The sequence below is a fragment of the Hyalella azteca genome, unplaced genomic scaffold (genome assembly GCF_000764305.2).
Source record: "Hyalella azteca isolate HAZT.00-mixed unplaced genomic scaffold, Hazt_2.0.2 contig15353, whole genome shotgun sequence".
Lineage (NCBI taxonomy): Eukaryota > Metazoa > Arthropoda > Malacostraca > Amphipoda > Hyalellidae > Hyalella > Hyalella azteca.
In genome coordinates, this window is record NW_025945209.1 from 204,602 (window position 1) to 220,813 (window position 16,212).

At 37.2% G+C, this 16,212-nt stretch overlaps 2 protein-coding genes across 3 annotated transcripts; both read left to right on the forward strand.

Annotated features, from left to right (window-relative positions):
• Positions 1-4,037: 4,037 nt before the first annotated feature.
• LOC108674455 (filaggrin-2-like) lies at positions 4,038-8,715 on the forward strand. 2 transcript variants are annotated; one of them, XM_047884379.1, is made up of 4 exons: positions 4,038-4,086; positions 4,928-5,305; positions 5,804-6,835; positions 7,037-8,715. In XM_047884379.1, the coding sequence occupies exons 2-4, from the start codon at positions 4,929-4,931 to the stop codon at positions 7,503-7,505; spliced, it is 1,878 nt and encodes a 625-aa protein (XP_047740335.1). In that variant the 5' UTR covers positions 4,038-4,086; position 4,928; the 3' UTR covers positions 7,506-8,715. The 2 variants fall into 2 exon arrangements, with proteins under 2 accessions (XP_047740335.1, XP_018017894.1); XM_018162405.2 differs by having other exon boundaries at positions 4,039-4,086; positions 5,804-6,943.
• A 3,933-nt stretch (positions 8,716-12,648) lies between these two features.
• Positions 12,649-15,384, forward strand: LOC108674461 (ATP-dependent RNA helicase glh-1). Its single transcript, XM_018162411.2, has 2 exons — positions 12,649-13,101; positions 13,946-15,384. Exons 1-2 carry the CDS (start codon positions 13,094-13,096, stop codon positions 14,637-14,639), a joined length of 702 nt encoding a protein of 233 aa, XP_018017900.1. The 5' UTR covers positions 12,649-13,093; the 3' UTR covers positions 14,640-15,384.
• Positions 15,385-16,212: the final 828 nt, after the last annotated feature.

Genomic DNA, 16,212 nt, shown 5'->3' on the forward strand with positions numbered 1-16,212 from the left:
AGTGAAAAAAATTATGAATAGAATAGAATAGAAATGTCGGCACTGAAGAAATAGGCCCATGGCCTGTTGCCGATTCTTGAATTTTCCGTGATTTGATTCACAAGGGATCCGGCCTTTTGAACCCGATCTTTCCATAACTGACGATTGATTGAGATAGCTGCTGGACTTATTGCCTGTTCCGTAATTTGCTAGGCATTTTAAGACTGAACATATATGTGTATTGATTATTCGATATTATTTTATTAGTTTTAATTTAATTCTAAGTCCAACTGTGGAACACACTTCTCAGATCTTTCTCATAACATAACATAACATAACATAACATAACATAACATAACATAACATAACATAACATAACATAACATAACATAACATAACATAACATAACATTTTACTTAGATGTTTACTAATGGAGATCGCCGCCGAGCGAAATTTAAGAAATGTGTCTTTGAAGAATACAAAATTGTTAATAATATGGACGGGAATCTTTATCAAATTAATTACGTATTTTCATGAAATTTATGACGAATCATGATTGGCAGATGAATATTGGTAACTTTAAAGCCTCAACGTTTTTGAATAGCAAAATCCTCGTCATTTATAGACACGAACACAAAACTAAGATGCAGAAAGGACAAAAAATTTGTTCAAAAATAATACCATTTCAATATTATTTTTTAAATACCTGCTGTTAGGATACATTTTTTCCCGCCCGATGAGCAAAAGAGATTTCTATAAAGTTGGTCGAGTGAACTGGAAAGATGCTACGACTGAACGCTTCGCCATCAGATAAGGGCCATGGAATAGCCTTTGTTTTTCAAGGAACGAATGAGTATTACGCAGAAGATCTGGAGATGCTCAGGCAAAAGCCAGAAAAGTGCAAATTCTTCCCAAGAGACGTTGTTGATATTACGAGTACAAGCAAACTTGTCAAGATTGTCTCAACGAAAACCTACGAACAAACTAAGGGTCCATTAAGGGCATTTTCGTTTTAATTCGTAATATAGCGTTCGGAAATTGGTATAGCTTTCCAGAATGTATTGTGTATTGAACGCCAAGTTTTGTTTCAAGACTAAATATATTTTTGAAGGAATATAGTTTGACAGTCTAGCATTTCTCACAACAATTGAAAGGATTGTTCACACACTGATGGCTGTTTTTTTTAATCGCCCGAAATTTGAGATCAACCTGTGTTAAATGACAGCCGACCAAATGTTCCTTTTGAAAAACTTCGTTCGATATGAAGCCAAACTTTTCTTCTATCTGGAACTTATCCTGGAATTAGTAAGTAGTAAGTTATAAAAGTGAGTTTTTAAGTTAAGTTATAATAGATAGTAGTAAGTTATTTAGTACTAGTCAAGTAATTCAACCACTGAGTGAACTGCTATTACACCCGCTATTGACATTAGTGGTTGTGCAGGAGAGGAGAAACATTAAAGAATTGCAGCAGAGTATTTTAGGTGTTAGAAAGAATCCAACGAGAAGGTGCTGGCTTTTTCTAATATATTATTAAATATTATCATCCTCTATTACACGATGGATAATAACAGAGCCCTCAAGGCCTCCGGATCCTTTTGTGCTCATAAAATGACAAATGCCTCTAAACCGGTTTTGTTATCCTCGTGCATTTCGTTTACGAATAAAACAATAAATTCCGTAATCTGGATTTGCATCTCGCGATCACATCTGATCCACGCATTGAACTAGCATTACTGCCAAAATTGTGAGAATACGGGCGGAAAATGCAACATAGATGCCATCACCTCGGTATCTCTGCCAAGGTCAGTTCGATGAACTTGCGTCGGCAACCTGCGAGCTACACTTGCAGACCCAAGCCTTATCCGGACGCGCTGCGTCCACAGCTTGCTTTGGAGTTGGGCTAAGAAAAACGCCTTCGCGGGATCGCGTATCGAACAAAAGAGGATTATTTATATATTTGGTAATTTATTGAAAGACGATTAATTGATCGATGTTTAATTTATCGAGCGAGTTTTTATTTAGTTATGTTTAAAAAATGGCTTGGACCAATTAGATCGAAATGAATTGATGGCATAATAAGGTAGAATTCAAATTGAAGGGATTCTTCTGGATACTTTATTGATGAAACAGTTCATTACTTCTTTATATAAGAAACAATTTTCGTAAAAATGAGCATAAAATATTAAACATATACATGGAGCTCTATGGTACTTACGAAGCATGCGTACTAATAAACTGTACTAATATTAATGAAATCTTGTATCGTAAAGATATGCTTTTAAATAAGGTGCTTAAAAAGTTTCCCGTTTCTTGAGCCTGACCCATAGCAGTGAAGGAACAAAAGACAGCTTACGAAGCATCTATATAACCTCACATCCGTGACCGCACAATCAATGCCCAATTGTGTCGGTATCTTTTAACAGGCAAACTGACTTGCATAGAATGCATTCAGTTGTGATCGTAGAGAAAATGTATCGGCTATTGTTAGAGAGTAAGCAATTGACCGCAACGAAATCGTTCAAATTTTAGCAGACCTCGTTGCGCAATCTGCATCCGGAATTTATGACAAGCTGAAAATTTATTCCTGCCAAGCCTCCGGTCAATTTCACCTTAATGGTTTCTACGAAAAAATACTTCATGGTAAAATATTCCCAACCCCAGATTTAACTGTCCAACCTTAACTGCAACTTATCGGTGGAGACGTCAATATCAGCCTTTAATCTCCAGTACTTATATTTTTGATATGCCCAATGAAAACTAGTATCTGGCATGCACTTATTTTTTTTAGGTCAGTTTGTAACGGTAAATTGAATCTGATGCGGTTCCCATTCATGGTTTAATATTCATCTATAAGTAAACTTTTCACGCTCGTTCGTGGTTTTATAGAAATTTTCTTTTTCATGGACCAACATACCGTTTGAAAAAAAAAAATTTTACCTGATGCGAATTGACACCGCTAAAACTTATTGAGCAAGGCTTTTCATTTGATGTGATAATAATGATTTGATTAATTTAATAGAAGTAGTTGATTCATTATTGCTTGCGATAATACAACTAGATTGGTTGAATTTAATCGTTAACAAATGTTTTGAATTATTATGTTAATTTTATAATTATCATTGATATGTTATTCATATTGTTATTTTTTATGATTATTATTATATTTTAATTATTTATTCTCTCTGGGTTGGAAAGCCTGTTAAGCAACAAATCTGGAACATTTTAGTTTCGGAAACTTGTTCAAAAAATAATAGCAAGTAATCAACAAGTCTGTCGAGTAATATTTGTGAAATTTCGCAAAAAATTGTGATCCAGAATAAGTTCTTCCCAAAAAAACTGCACAAGAGATGAAGTTAAATCTGTTGCCACTATAGTGACGAATTAAAAACTTCAGCCTGGAATCTAAGATGAAAGGTTTTTTAAATATTCATTTCAATTATAAAAAAGATTAAGGTTCACAACAGACTTCACCTAATAATCACATGCATATTAATACCAGCTTACATTCTCGTAGTTCGCTCTGTCTCTGCAGAAGCTGACTCACTGTGCGCGTCTTACGCCTTCTGCTGCCATCAGGAGCCGGCTTTTGCTGGGCAAAAAGTTTGCCTGCGGGATCGTCTCCGAGGAGCCTATGTTTAGTGTTCTTATGTAGAATTGCCTGCATGCAATGTGACATCCAACAACATACAAGAGTCTGGTTTAGACAAGCAAGCACAACGTATAGCATCTAGAACCCTGTCTAAAAATGCAGAAAAAGTTTATATTTTTGATTTAGATTTACTGATTTATAAAAAAATCATAACACACGTTGGCAGAAAAATTCAACAAAAACGTGAATGTCCGACGCATCATTTGTTCGAAGTCAAAAATTGTTTTTAACCATGTATGTGAGTCGGGCAACATATATAAAGATATATGTTAATAAATACAAAGGACAAGAGTCTAAGCATTACGAAGCATACAAGTAATGGAGCTAACGAGGTCTTTGTGGCCGCTGTAGCCGTAGCAGGGGTGCAGGTCAGAGGTATATAAGGCTCGGGGAACCTGTTCAAGCGTCCGTATTGCATGCGGACTGTGACATCGAGGACATACCACGCTGAACTGCAGGTAACCTCAAACTTATTTACTACCTTAAATGTGTAAACTCTATCGAATTTAATGCTAACACTTGTAAACTCGAATGAATTTACTATCTGCATTTTTAGCTCTAATAAATTTACGACTAACATTAATAAACTCCACCCAATTTAATACCAAAATTTTTTGTTATCGTGATACTTGCTCGTTAATCAAGGTGTGGATTTTAGCCGCTGGCCAGCAAGGGTTTATGCTTCATCCAAATTCTTCTTTAATGTGATCTTTTGAGGTTAAATGAGATGCTTGGTTTGTGCCCTGAATTGAATTACTCAATCAAAGATGGTACGAAGTCAGCGTTATGAATGTAGTTATTCATCGTGAGTTAAATACTGAAATTGCTAATTTGGTCGAAAGTGATTCTCGATCGCTGTTGCTCCATTCGAAAGTGAGTTATTGCATTGCTCTTTCAAATTTATGCCTGCTCTAAATTAGCTTATAATAATTTACAATAATACTGGATTCTGTGTTTTCAAGAATATGAAATGGCTTTAACTACGTCCAAGAAAAACGATTATAATCGTTTCCTTGAAGCACTTCCGAGAATATTCAAGTTCAGTTTCCTCGCACTCGTTTAACTTACAAAGCCACTAAGATATAATTATCCGACAACCATAACTTTCTACTCCTCCTTCATCACCAGAATGAAGGCTGCCACTGCCCTCTTGTTGATCTGCCTGCTTCAGTTTCCTCGCACTCTTTTAACGTACAAAGCCACTAAGATATAATTATTTAGGTTGTCAGATAATTACAACCGTAACTTTCTACTCCTCCTAAAGACAACCATAACTTTCTACTCCTCCTTCATCACCAGAATGAAGACTGCCACTGCCCTCTTGTTGATCTGCCTGCTGGGGACCTCAGCCCGAGGCGATGACTCTGCCGAGGATTCCGGCGAGGTCATCACGGTGCTGGCGTCGGAGCCGGAACCCGTGGTCACTGTTTACTCTGAAGCCGAGCAACCATCTAAACCACAGCCAGTGGAGATGGTAGTACCAGGCTTCACTCAGCCGCAGTATTTCTCGACGAGCACTTACCACGCCCTCAGGCAGTACTTCCCGGCACTGTTTGCAGCGCTCGGACAACGCAGCGCTCCCTTCACAAGTCGGCTCGCTTTCGAGACTCCAACTGGGACCTTTGGAGCCAATGCTGGGAATTATTTCCGACAGGTCTTGCCTGTTGGATCAGTGAGGTAAGGATCAATTTCATATGATATGTATTGAAGGTAATTATTGATAAGGACGTGTGTTTCAATATTTATAATATGTCGTCTAATGTAATTAAATATCTCGCCAATTAAGAGTGTAGTGCGATCAAATAAGGTGTTTGTGCAGTATATTAACATTTTAATTCTGATTTGAAACATCCGCCAACATTAACAGTATGATTTGATAATCCTATTAATGGTCTTCAAATTTATGGCAATTAAGTAGTCGTGAATCCGACCTGATCATACTTTTCCCATACTGCATTCGTCCTCTATTCGAATGTTTATTGAAGTCATTACATATATCAAATTGAAACTGTCACCAATGTAGGATTACCCGCTCGCAACAGAAACATCAAATACTCTAGCATCCTCGTCACGTCCACAAATGAAATAAGTTCTATTTTCCATCCACGCTATTTTGTTCTATTTCATTACTCTGCTGAAGGTAACATTGTTTACACTTGTGTGTTTTTCCACCAGCAATAATTTGGGGGCGGCGGCAGCACAGGGCGGCGGAGTTGTCGGTTACAAGCAACCGGTTTCGGCCAGCCAGCAGCAATATTACGTGGGCATCGACCAGAATCAAGCTGGATTCCAGTCCAGGCCTGGACAACAGGCGTCTGTTGGAGTCCCCCTACCTATTTCTTCTGTTTACCCTTTCACTTCGGTCTCTGCTATCTCACCTCAGTACGTCACAAGGCCCACCTCAACACAACAGGGATTTAGTGTTCCAGTCAGAGGGACTCTAGCATCGTTAGATTTTGGCCAGGTTTTTCCAGCTTACGATAGTAACAGCATAGCTTCTGGGGTACAAAGTTCTTTGTCGCACCGACTAACTCAAGCTTTAGGTCAAAGATTTGGAGCGTCTCAACCACTGATTGGGCAACCAGGATCCTTGGCTCAAAAACCCTCATTTTCCCAAAGCTTTGCCGGTCAACCTAGTGCTGTCGGGCAATCAGTTTTTGGACAGAATTTTGCTGTTAAGCAATCAGATTATGGCCAGTCTCCACTATTCGGGTCATCTGGATTCGGACAGGCCACAGCAGCAGGACAATCGTCATTTGTGCAACCTTCTGTAACAGGGCAACAAGGTGCCACGTTCGGACAGCCTGCCGTCATTGGGCAACAGGTTGCATTTGGGCTATCTCAATTAGGTCAGACATTTGCGAACAGAAAACCAACTCCATTCGGGCAACAGGCGAGTTTCACTGCACAAACACAAGGTTTCGGGACACAGCCTATGTTCGCCGAGCAGCCTACACTCGTCCAGTCACCCGGATTCGGACAACAATCTACATTCGCTCAACACTCGGTGGCAGGACAACAATCCGGATTCGGACAACATTCAACATTTGCTCAGCCATCGGTAGCTGGACAGCAATCTGGATTTGGGCAACAATCTACATTTGCACAGCCGTCGGTAGCTGGACAGCAACCTGGATTCGGGCTACAATCTACATTTGCACAGCCGTCGGTAGCTGGACAACAACCTGGATTCGGACAACAATCTACATTTGCACAGCCGTCGGTATCTGGACAGCAACCTGGATTCGGGCAACAATCAACATTTGCACAGCCGTCGGTAGCTGGACAGCAACCTGGATTCGGGCAACAATCTACATTTGCACAGCCGTCGGTAGCTGGACAGCAACCTGGATTTGGGCAACAATCTACATTTGCACAGCCGTCGTTAGCTGGACAACAACAATCTACATTTGCACAGCCGTCGCTGACAGGACAGACATCTACTTTTGGACAACAAACGCTGGCGGGACAACAGCCTGGAAGTGGAGTGTCAACCTCACAGGGCTCCTCGTCTCCAGTGCAACCCACATTCTTTGGTCAGTCGGCTACCCTTTCCTCTGGTTCTCAGTTTCAAACCACAGGTCAGACTTCAGGGTTTGCGGCTCAACCGGGATCGCAGTCCCCTCAACCCGTTCAATCTAACCAACCCACATTTGGGGTCCAGAGGGCAGAAGGAGTTGGATTCAATGAAGAACCTCCGCAGTTCATCGGTGTTGATGAATCTTCCGGGGCTGTTCCACAAGATTTAGCCACATTCAAGACCAATGTGGCTGAAGTCCTGCAAGGTTACGACTACTCTGCGCCCTCCGATCGAGCAACTTTTAGCGCAGGGGCAAACTTCGGTGATGCCCCTGATGTAAGCGTCTTTGATCATTGATACATTCATTGTAAAAGTATTTACCCGCGAAGATTATGACAGTTGTTGAATTGATATTTGCGTATAGTAATAACTTGATTCATAAATCAAATATAGATTGCCAATAAGGATCTTAAGCATCTAAAGTGACGCTCATCGTGAGGCTGCCATAGGAGCTACAGATTTTTAAAATTGCACGTAAATAGATTTTTGTTTACATTTTAAAACCAGTAATGATGTGCTAATCCTTTTAAATCTTCTGGAGATTTAGATGAATTTTTCAAAAATATCTTTTGTGATTTTGTTGACGATTGTGGATTTAAAATGTAAAGTTTCAAATATCTACTTCTGCTATTAATTCAGTACCGTTTCATCTGCACACTCATCATTTTTAGTGGTTAGACGTAATATAACGCAAGTAAACAATACATAACCTAGATGTGCGTAAGGTGTTAACTCTGTTTATTGTTGAACTATCATAACATTTTGTTATAACCTGCCAGTATATTATCCATGACAAATCAACCCAGAGCTACAGAAGTAGCTTCTCGCAACGTACAGAACATTTGCTACGAACAACGAATTACGCATTCTCTAGTAAAAATGTGATACATTTCTCTCTATAATATGATGGGTTGTGTTATAAAGGTTGAACGTGCTTGCTTGGGCAGCTCGCAGCCATTGTTCCAGGCATGAGATCTTCCAAAGTTTTACTAATTTAGAGATAAGAAGTTTTTAAAGAAGAGAATCTTGAAATGTTTTTTTTTGAGCCAAAATCCATTTCTGTTATCACTAAGAGGCATTTATTCTACAGTATAGTGCGTGCCAGTAGCGAGTACTAAAAAAATGAGGGTCTTTTTAGCGCGTTTTCTCATTTATGGAAAAAAGGCGCTATGTGCTCGTCATGTCCGTCCGTGACTATCCGTCCGCGACGGACAGTCACGGATGGACGAAAAAATGCGCTCTGAGTACTGAGTTATATATTTTTTCCAAATGGTGATTCACTTCTTGAGCTTATGTGGGTCGTCCTAACCCAGTTTAGCCCAGCAAAATGGTGTATTAGTGCTACGTCCGCTCTCTGCTTGAGCTTTGGGTAAGAAAGTAAGTCACTATTTGGACAAAGTGACCCATGCATTCTTCAAAGTGAGGCTATCATGGCAGCACGGAACAAAATCTTAAAATGCTTTATTTTTGTTAAGATTTTTTCCCCAAATAAAATAGCGTTGTTTTTTCTGTTTTTTTTTTATTCTTGTCTTAAGAGGTAATTCAAATTGTTGAAACACGAAAGCTTCACGGCATAAATAATGCACATAATTGAATCGAAAAATAATAAATGAAAATTATGTTTCAATAATGGATCAATTCAAATGGTAACATGAGCATATTTTCATCAGATTAATTTAAATTTTTGTTTTCTGTCAATATAAAGTTACGCACAAAAGAATTTTGAATTAAGTAGGAAATACCATCGGCAGAACTCAAAAGGCTTCTAAATAAATTGAATGAAAACAGATTTTCAAACAAAAGGTAGTTTGTACATAAATAAATCAAGTTACTTTTTATTACTTCTGGAATAAATTGCGAGCATTTTTCAATTAGAAATAAGTTGTTTAATTCCTGAAGAAATGATCAGCGGAAAGTCCAAATACTATTCACGAAACAATAAGAAATTGAATAATATTCTATACATAATGAGTAAATATTATATAACACATATAACACACACACATATATTATTATATTATATTATATTTTATATTATATAATATAACATTATATAAAAATAAAAATGAAACACATCTGTTCATGAATGAAAATCGCATATATGTAAAAAAATTCTACGTAGGGCACTGCATTTATGCAATCTACGCTCTTATTTAATGCAACTATCTGCATAAAATGGCCGAATATAACAACCTACGAATATGGACGAATATAAAAAACTTGTATAATAATGAAGAACATAACAAACCTGTATAATATGGACGGATATAACAAACTTAGGTTGCATTACGCATCAAACATCCGCTGTACGTGAGGCGGCTGATAATGGCTCCCGTATGACGTTTAACTCCAGTTTTTTCAGCAAGATCGGAAATAATTATAGATTATTTATATAATATGTTTAATATTTTGTTTACAAAAAGTTCGCCATATTCTGACAAGCCCTTTTCATTTTTTCAAATAATTTATAACTTAAGAATTTTTGCGTGGTTTTCAGCGCATTTTTTCATTTATGGAAAAAAGGCGCTATTGTGCTCGTCATGTCCGTCCGTCCGTCCGTGACCACGTTCGTTTTCGTCGACGAGAAAAGGCGCTCTCTGTCACTCACTGCAGTGAATACTGAGTTATATCTTTTAGTTTTTAAATATTGAGTAATATTTAGTTATGCAAGTTATACGTAAAAAAATTGTTGAATTTTAAATTTACGACCATGACATTATTGTATTATTGTGCACATGATTTCAATGATTCTTTTATTGGCGCATATTGTTTACAATAATATACATATTTTTGTTAACATTGTAATGCTATAAATATATAATATCATATTAATAAAATACCGCATTTAAACATCATCTTTTATATCGACTGTATAATATTGTAGAATATTGATTGTTCGGTGTTTTCTATTGTGATTAAATCTTCGAAAATTTCAATTTCATCCAGTGTAAGCTTCCCGAATTGAATTAAATTTATAGAATTGCATGTGGTGTCTATTGAAGATATCGCTTAGTAAACCTCATATTCATTGATTCTACTTAAACTTTTTAGCTTTGCGTTAGATCAAGTTAACGTTGCCGCTAAAAAATTCAGTACACGCAATCGAAATTAGATACAGCTTATATAATTAGAATTATTTTTAGTTTCTTTAATAAAAAGTAGATTAATTACTATGGTAAATATTAGATTCAGTTTCTACATTCAAACTTAGATTCAGTTTCTGCGACCAAAATTTGATTCAGTATCTGTTTTCAAATTAGATACAGTTTCGGTAATAAAAATAGGATTCATATTCAGTTTCAGTAATCGAAATTAGATTTTATTTTCGCAATCAAAATAAGATTCATTACCGCAATCGAAATTGGTTTCAGCTTATGTTACCAAAATTGTGTTCAGTTTCTGTAACTAAATTTAGATTCACTTTCTACAATCAAAATTAGACTCATTTTCCGTAATCAAAATTAGATTCATTATTGTAATGAAAATTAGGTTCAGCCAACCATAGCAAAACCTATTCAGTTCAACTTTTCTTAACTAGATCATTGTAATTTACTTTTAATTTTTGATTGAAATCTTCTTCATCTTCCGTTAAGTTAATTTAAGAAAATCATTGCCACTATTAAGATAATTGCCTGCAGTTCCAGCTCTCAACAAGCACAAGGAGTCTTGAAACAAATAGAGTCTATTTTTACGACTATACTTTATAAGAAAAAACCTGCCGGACTTCCTTCGGATTTACTGTAGATATTTAGCAACAAAGCTAGAGGTCTTTTGAAGGTGATCCGCGTTCGTCATGGTACGAGGATTTTGCGGACTTTTTTCTTGTCCGATTTTTGTTGTTCTTGTTTCCTCGTCACTTGGAATCTTCGTCGTTGTTGCTTGATTGCAGCTCCTGGATACCGATGGCCGTACTATATAAAAAATAGTTACATGTTCATGACTCCGTCAGCCAATTACTGAAGGTTTTTAAAAATACGCCCACCAAAAAATATAATTTAAGTTTTCAGTCGAAACATTAAAAGTTAGTAAGTTCAAGAAAGACATTTCTTATTCGACAAGAAAACTTGAATCATACCATAGAAATGAAAATTTCAGAACTCAAAGTAAATAAATTAATAATTAATGTTACATTAAGACATTATAAAAATTTGTTCGAATAAAATTGAAAATTATTCTGAAAGAGACGCTGATAATGTAATGATATTGTTAGAAATCCCCGGAATACAGCTGGGGAAATATATGTCATGAGTATTTATTTTATTAATTGCGTGGTAGAATCACGTAAATTACCCGTATTGCGTGATAGACCCAGCAACCTACACGTATTTCTCGGCTGAATCAGGTAGCGTGCACGTATTGTACAGCAGAATCACTGAACGTACACATATTGTGTGACAATATCATATAACGTACACGTATGGTGTGACTGAATCACTTAACGTACACGAGAAAGAATCACGTAACGTACACGTATTGTGTGAATAAATCGTACCTATCTCGTAGTTTCACTCTACAACAGCTGTACGGCCAAGCAGTTCAACATCTGTTTGCTGAGGATATTTCCGACGCTGATGCAACATAGTTAAATTAATTAAAAGTTAATTCATTATCCTCTAAAAAAGGCAATGGATTGCGATGTCACTCAAGGTTGTAAGGACAGCAAATAAATGAATAAATTGGTAATTATTTGATGACAATTCAGCGCGGCATTGATGCGTGTCGACTGATTGCAAAACCGGACTTACGAGTCCGGTTTTGTATAAAACCAACGAAATTATATATGACCGCCGACGTGGAGATAGAAATGGCGGCGGCAAAAGAAATTGATCCGAAATTTAGTAATTTATAATGGCAGCAAAATTTATTCAATAGTGACTACAACAATAAGCAAATATTTTCTATTTTTAAATTGTAAAAGCATTCCGTATAGGATATCGTTAAAATGATAATTTCGTCAGTAAAATTTATTTATATATTTTTGCTAATATTCTCTGAAGGTTTGTTAAAATAATCATGATCCAGTTTTTCACAACAAAACATTAAATAATTCTATAAAAACAATTTTGTGCAGTGAACATTGTCATTAACTTTTATAAAGGCAAGATGGTAATGTCCTCTGACCCCTTTATATTGTTTTCTAAAGATAAGGATTCGTTTCAAAACAAGCCTAATTCTATTCCTTCCGAGTTAATTTATTCGTTTATAAAAGAGTCCTAACTTATATAAAGGCGAGATGGTAATGTCCTCTGACCCCTTTATATTGTTTCCTAAAGATACGGATTTGTTTCAAAAGAAACGTAATTCTATTCCTTCCGAGTTAATTTATTCGTTTATAAAAGAGTCCGGCTACTGAAGAATCCCCAGTAGCATGACTCATCAAGTCACGGACCGATGCTAGCTGATATAAAGGCCGAGATTGTCAAGTTCAGGGTCACTCCAGCGTCGCAAGTCCAAGGAAAAACATCGTTCTTCGCTCTGTACGAAAACTCATCGCAGGAATTTCAAAATCTGCTAGACATTCGTAAAATCGGAGAGAAGAGGCAAGAAGACAAAGATTCAGCGAAAAATTCGAGGGACTTTTTACCCTTAGAAGGATCTTAAGACAAAAATATTATGAAGTAAAAATATTAAAAAAAACACCGGTGCAGTGAAAAAGCAACAAACGAAAATTTGTTTCGCTAAGAAGAACTAAGATAAAAGTTTATGAAAAAGGGCGCATCGAACATTGACGATTATTACGAGGGGACGCTCTGCCCACATACGGGCATTACGCAACAAAAAAATTCGCAACATCGAGAAGAACGAGAAGAGAACAATAGACGATAAAAAAAGTACAATTACTAAGGAATTTCAAATAAAAGGGAAGAGAAGCACAAACTTTCAAGATGGCCAGGTAAGGGAAGATAACGAATGACTTTAATTAATTTTCATCTACTTGATTGCACTCTGAATTTAATATTTCGAGAAACACGAACTTAATATTACTGGGGTTTTGCCCTTTCAAATTTTGCGTCTCGTACCAATTGTTGTAGGATTAATCATCTTGATAACTTTGCTAGAGATGTTAAATTCTATCTCTTCCTCACAAGGCAATAAAGTTAATCAGAATTTGAAGTTCTTATTTCATTCAATCTGCTGTCTGGGTTTCTACTTTACTCAAATGAAGCTAAATGTGAGTTATTCCTATTTACCAAGAAATTTATTAATTATCGGTCAATCTATTTTCCCATTTCGGATAACGTTCAAGCGATCATTTATTCTCCGCAAGTCTCATTGAAAAATGGACGCATCAACTTTTATCGTAATTTATTTTTTTTCAGTAGACCCTTCAAAGGTATTTGACTTTCTTTTACCCAACCCTCCCAACCCTGTCATATTCCGCTTATCAACCGCATTTGACTTAACTTTGCTCGTATTTACGTAGATTCTATTAATGAATGGAAGCTCCGATTATCATCAAATGACACATCCATATTAATAAAATATTTGGTTATAATAACAAGTGCGAAATTTTTCAAGTGTAATTAGATATTTAATTTTCTTCGACACGCACATCGTAAAAAATTAACTTTCCTGCAGTTCAATATAATCCTAATTGAATCCACCCCATCATCGGTGCAACTCCACCGCGCCACACAAAACCAATAATCAAGTTAGCCTCCTCCGATGATCACCTCCCTAACGCAAAATTTTTCCAATTGAATTTCTAATTCTAATTTCTTCTAATAAATTTGCAGAGTTGCGTTGGCGTGGCTGTTGTGCGCCATGATGGTCCGCACCTCCGACGCGTTCACTAGGGGGGCTGTCACCCAAGCCTACGTCATCGCCGACGATTCGGATGAGCTTTACGATGATGATCACCTTGATGATTTGGACGATGTCGTCAAAAATCGGTTTAATAATTTACATGACTATTCTTCGGAAGAGGTAGCGTTGGTTTACAAAGTTGGGGTTCCCAACATCAACAACTTAGGAGGTTTCCTTGCAGGTTCAAATGTTTACTCAACCGCCACAGGGAGGTTGCCTGACGCTCCCAACCACAACCAGCAACCTGGATTTGGTGGACAGTCTGCATTGGGAAGTGGATTTGGTGGACCACCTGCAGGAGGAAGTGGATTTGGTGGACCACCTGCTGGAGGAAGTGGATTTGGTGGACCACCTGCTGGAGGAAGTGGATTTAGTGGAGCGCCTGCAGGAGGGCAGTTACCAAGTAGTGGATTTGACGGACAGACTTCTGGCTTTGGCGGCGGACAATCCTCGGCCGGATTTGGAGGTCAGACCAGTGGAGGGTTTGGAGACCAACCTGGATTCGGCTTCGACCAATCAGGACCAAATTCAAATAGTGGATTTGGAGCTGCAGGATCAGGCTCTGGCTCGGCAGGATTTTCTCCTCCCAAATCCAAGTTTGCTAAAAAATTAGGACAAGAATAAAGAGAGAATTGACCGTCAAACCGCACCGTCTTGTCCATCTGGTGGCACTGTCTTGACCATCAGCATTTATACATAACTAAAATCTTTGGGTTTTGAGTGTACCAGCGTATCAATGTGTAAGATAAAATTTAAAGGTTTCATCCCCTCACCCTGAAAACTTTTTGGTTATATCCATTACAGGTTTTCAATCAAGAATGATGTCAGATTTAAATTTAACATTTTCATTAAAAATTAAATATTCAAAACTGGGTAGATAAGCAATGAAATGTACCTAGGTTACTTATGTTGCAACATTTTCTCTGTAAAGACGATGCGGTGGGTATGCGCTGAAAAGGCAATGTAGTGAGCACAGTAAAGGCGAAGTAGCGTGTGCAATACAGGAGATGTAGTAAGAAAAATAAAGACGACATAGTGTGAATAGTACCGGCGATGTGTATGCAGTGCCTTGTGCACAGTAAAAGTAATGTAATGTTAAGAGAAACATTTATATTCCTTCTTACTCATACTTGTGTTCTTCAACTCACACATTTCCTGTCATGCGTTAGCATTTTGGTTTCCTGCGTTGGAAGTACCGCAGGATATGGTACGACCGCAAGTAAAATTGTAAACTTGGGTTCGAATGAAAAACATCCTACTTTTAAATGTGAAATTCTCGAATCAAATGCTCAACTATTCCTTCGTTCTAACAATCCTTCTTAAAAAATGTTTCCATGTAGGAAGGAATTTTAAAGATGAAGAAAAAAATATTTCCGTTTAATAAGAAATTTTTGGCCGTATTTAACATATGTTATTTCATTCATTTACGCCCAAGTGACAGTTGGAATAATTATTCGCAAGAAGGTGAAAAGTCTACCATCTGGGAAGTATGAATTACTTTCCTTTGTCTTGTAATGATTTGGATCACTGCATTACTCTCTGTATCTTTTGAAATTTTCTATATGATACATTCAATTTATTCATTCTAACTTCAATTTACTTCTTATTGCCGCGACCGCGTCGTTCACAATGTAAAAAAAGTTATCATAATTAATTAAAATGATACCTATTCTTGTAATATCTTTATTGGCTATTGGTTGATTTAAAATTTTTTTACACGTAACTATCCTATTTAGGTATGAATTGATTTGAAGTATACATATAATTGTAGCTCTAGGCATATTAATCTATTTACGTTTCAAATAGTATGAATTATAAGTATTGGGTGGTAACGGAAATTGTTTTCTTGTTTGCTCCTATCGAAAAAAATCTAAGTTTGGGTACATTATTTATAAATTGAGTCAGAGCTCGGGTACAGTATTTATGAAACTAGCCAGACCTCTGGTACAATGTTCATGAAACGAGCCAGACCTCGGATACAATAGCTGTGTAACACAGGTCAATGCTCGAGCGCAATACTTATCAAACAAAATGCAAAGCACCGGAGACAATGCCATCGTATAACACTGGTCATATTGTGGCTCCGAGCATTGAACTTTTCGTTCCGGTGACTCGTACTTCCTTGGCCACTCCCAAATTAGACGCCAGTGGAGTGGGGTGAAGGGAAGTGTCCGGGATGACAGAAAAGCAGGCTTAA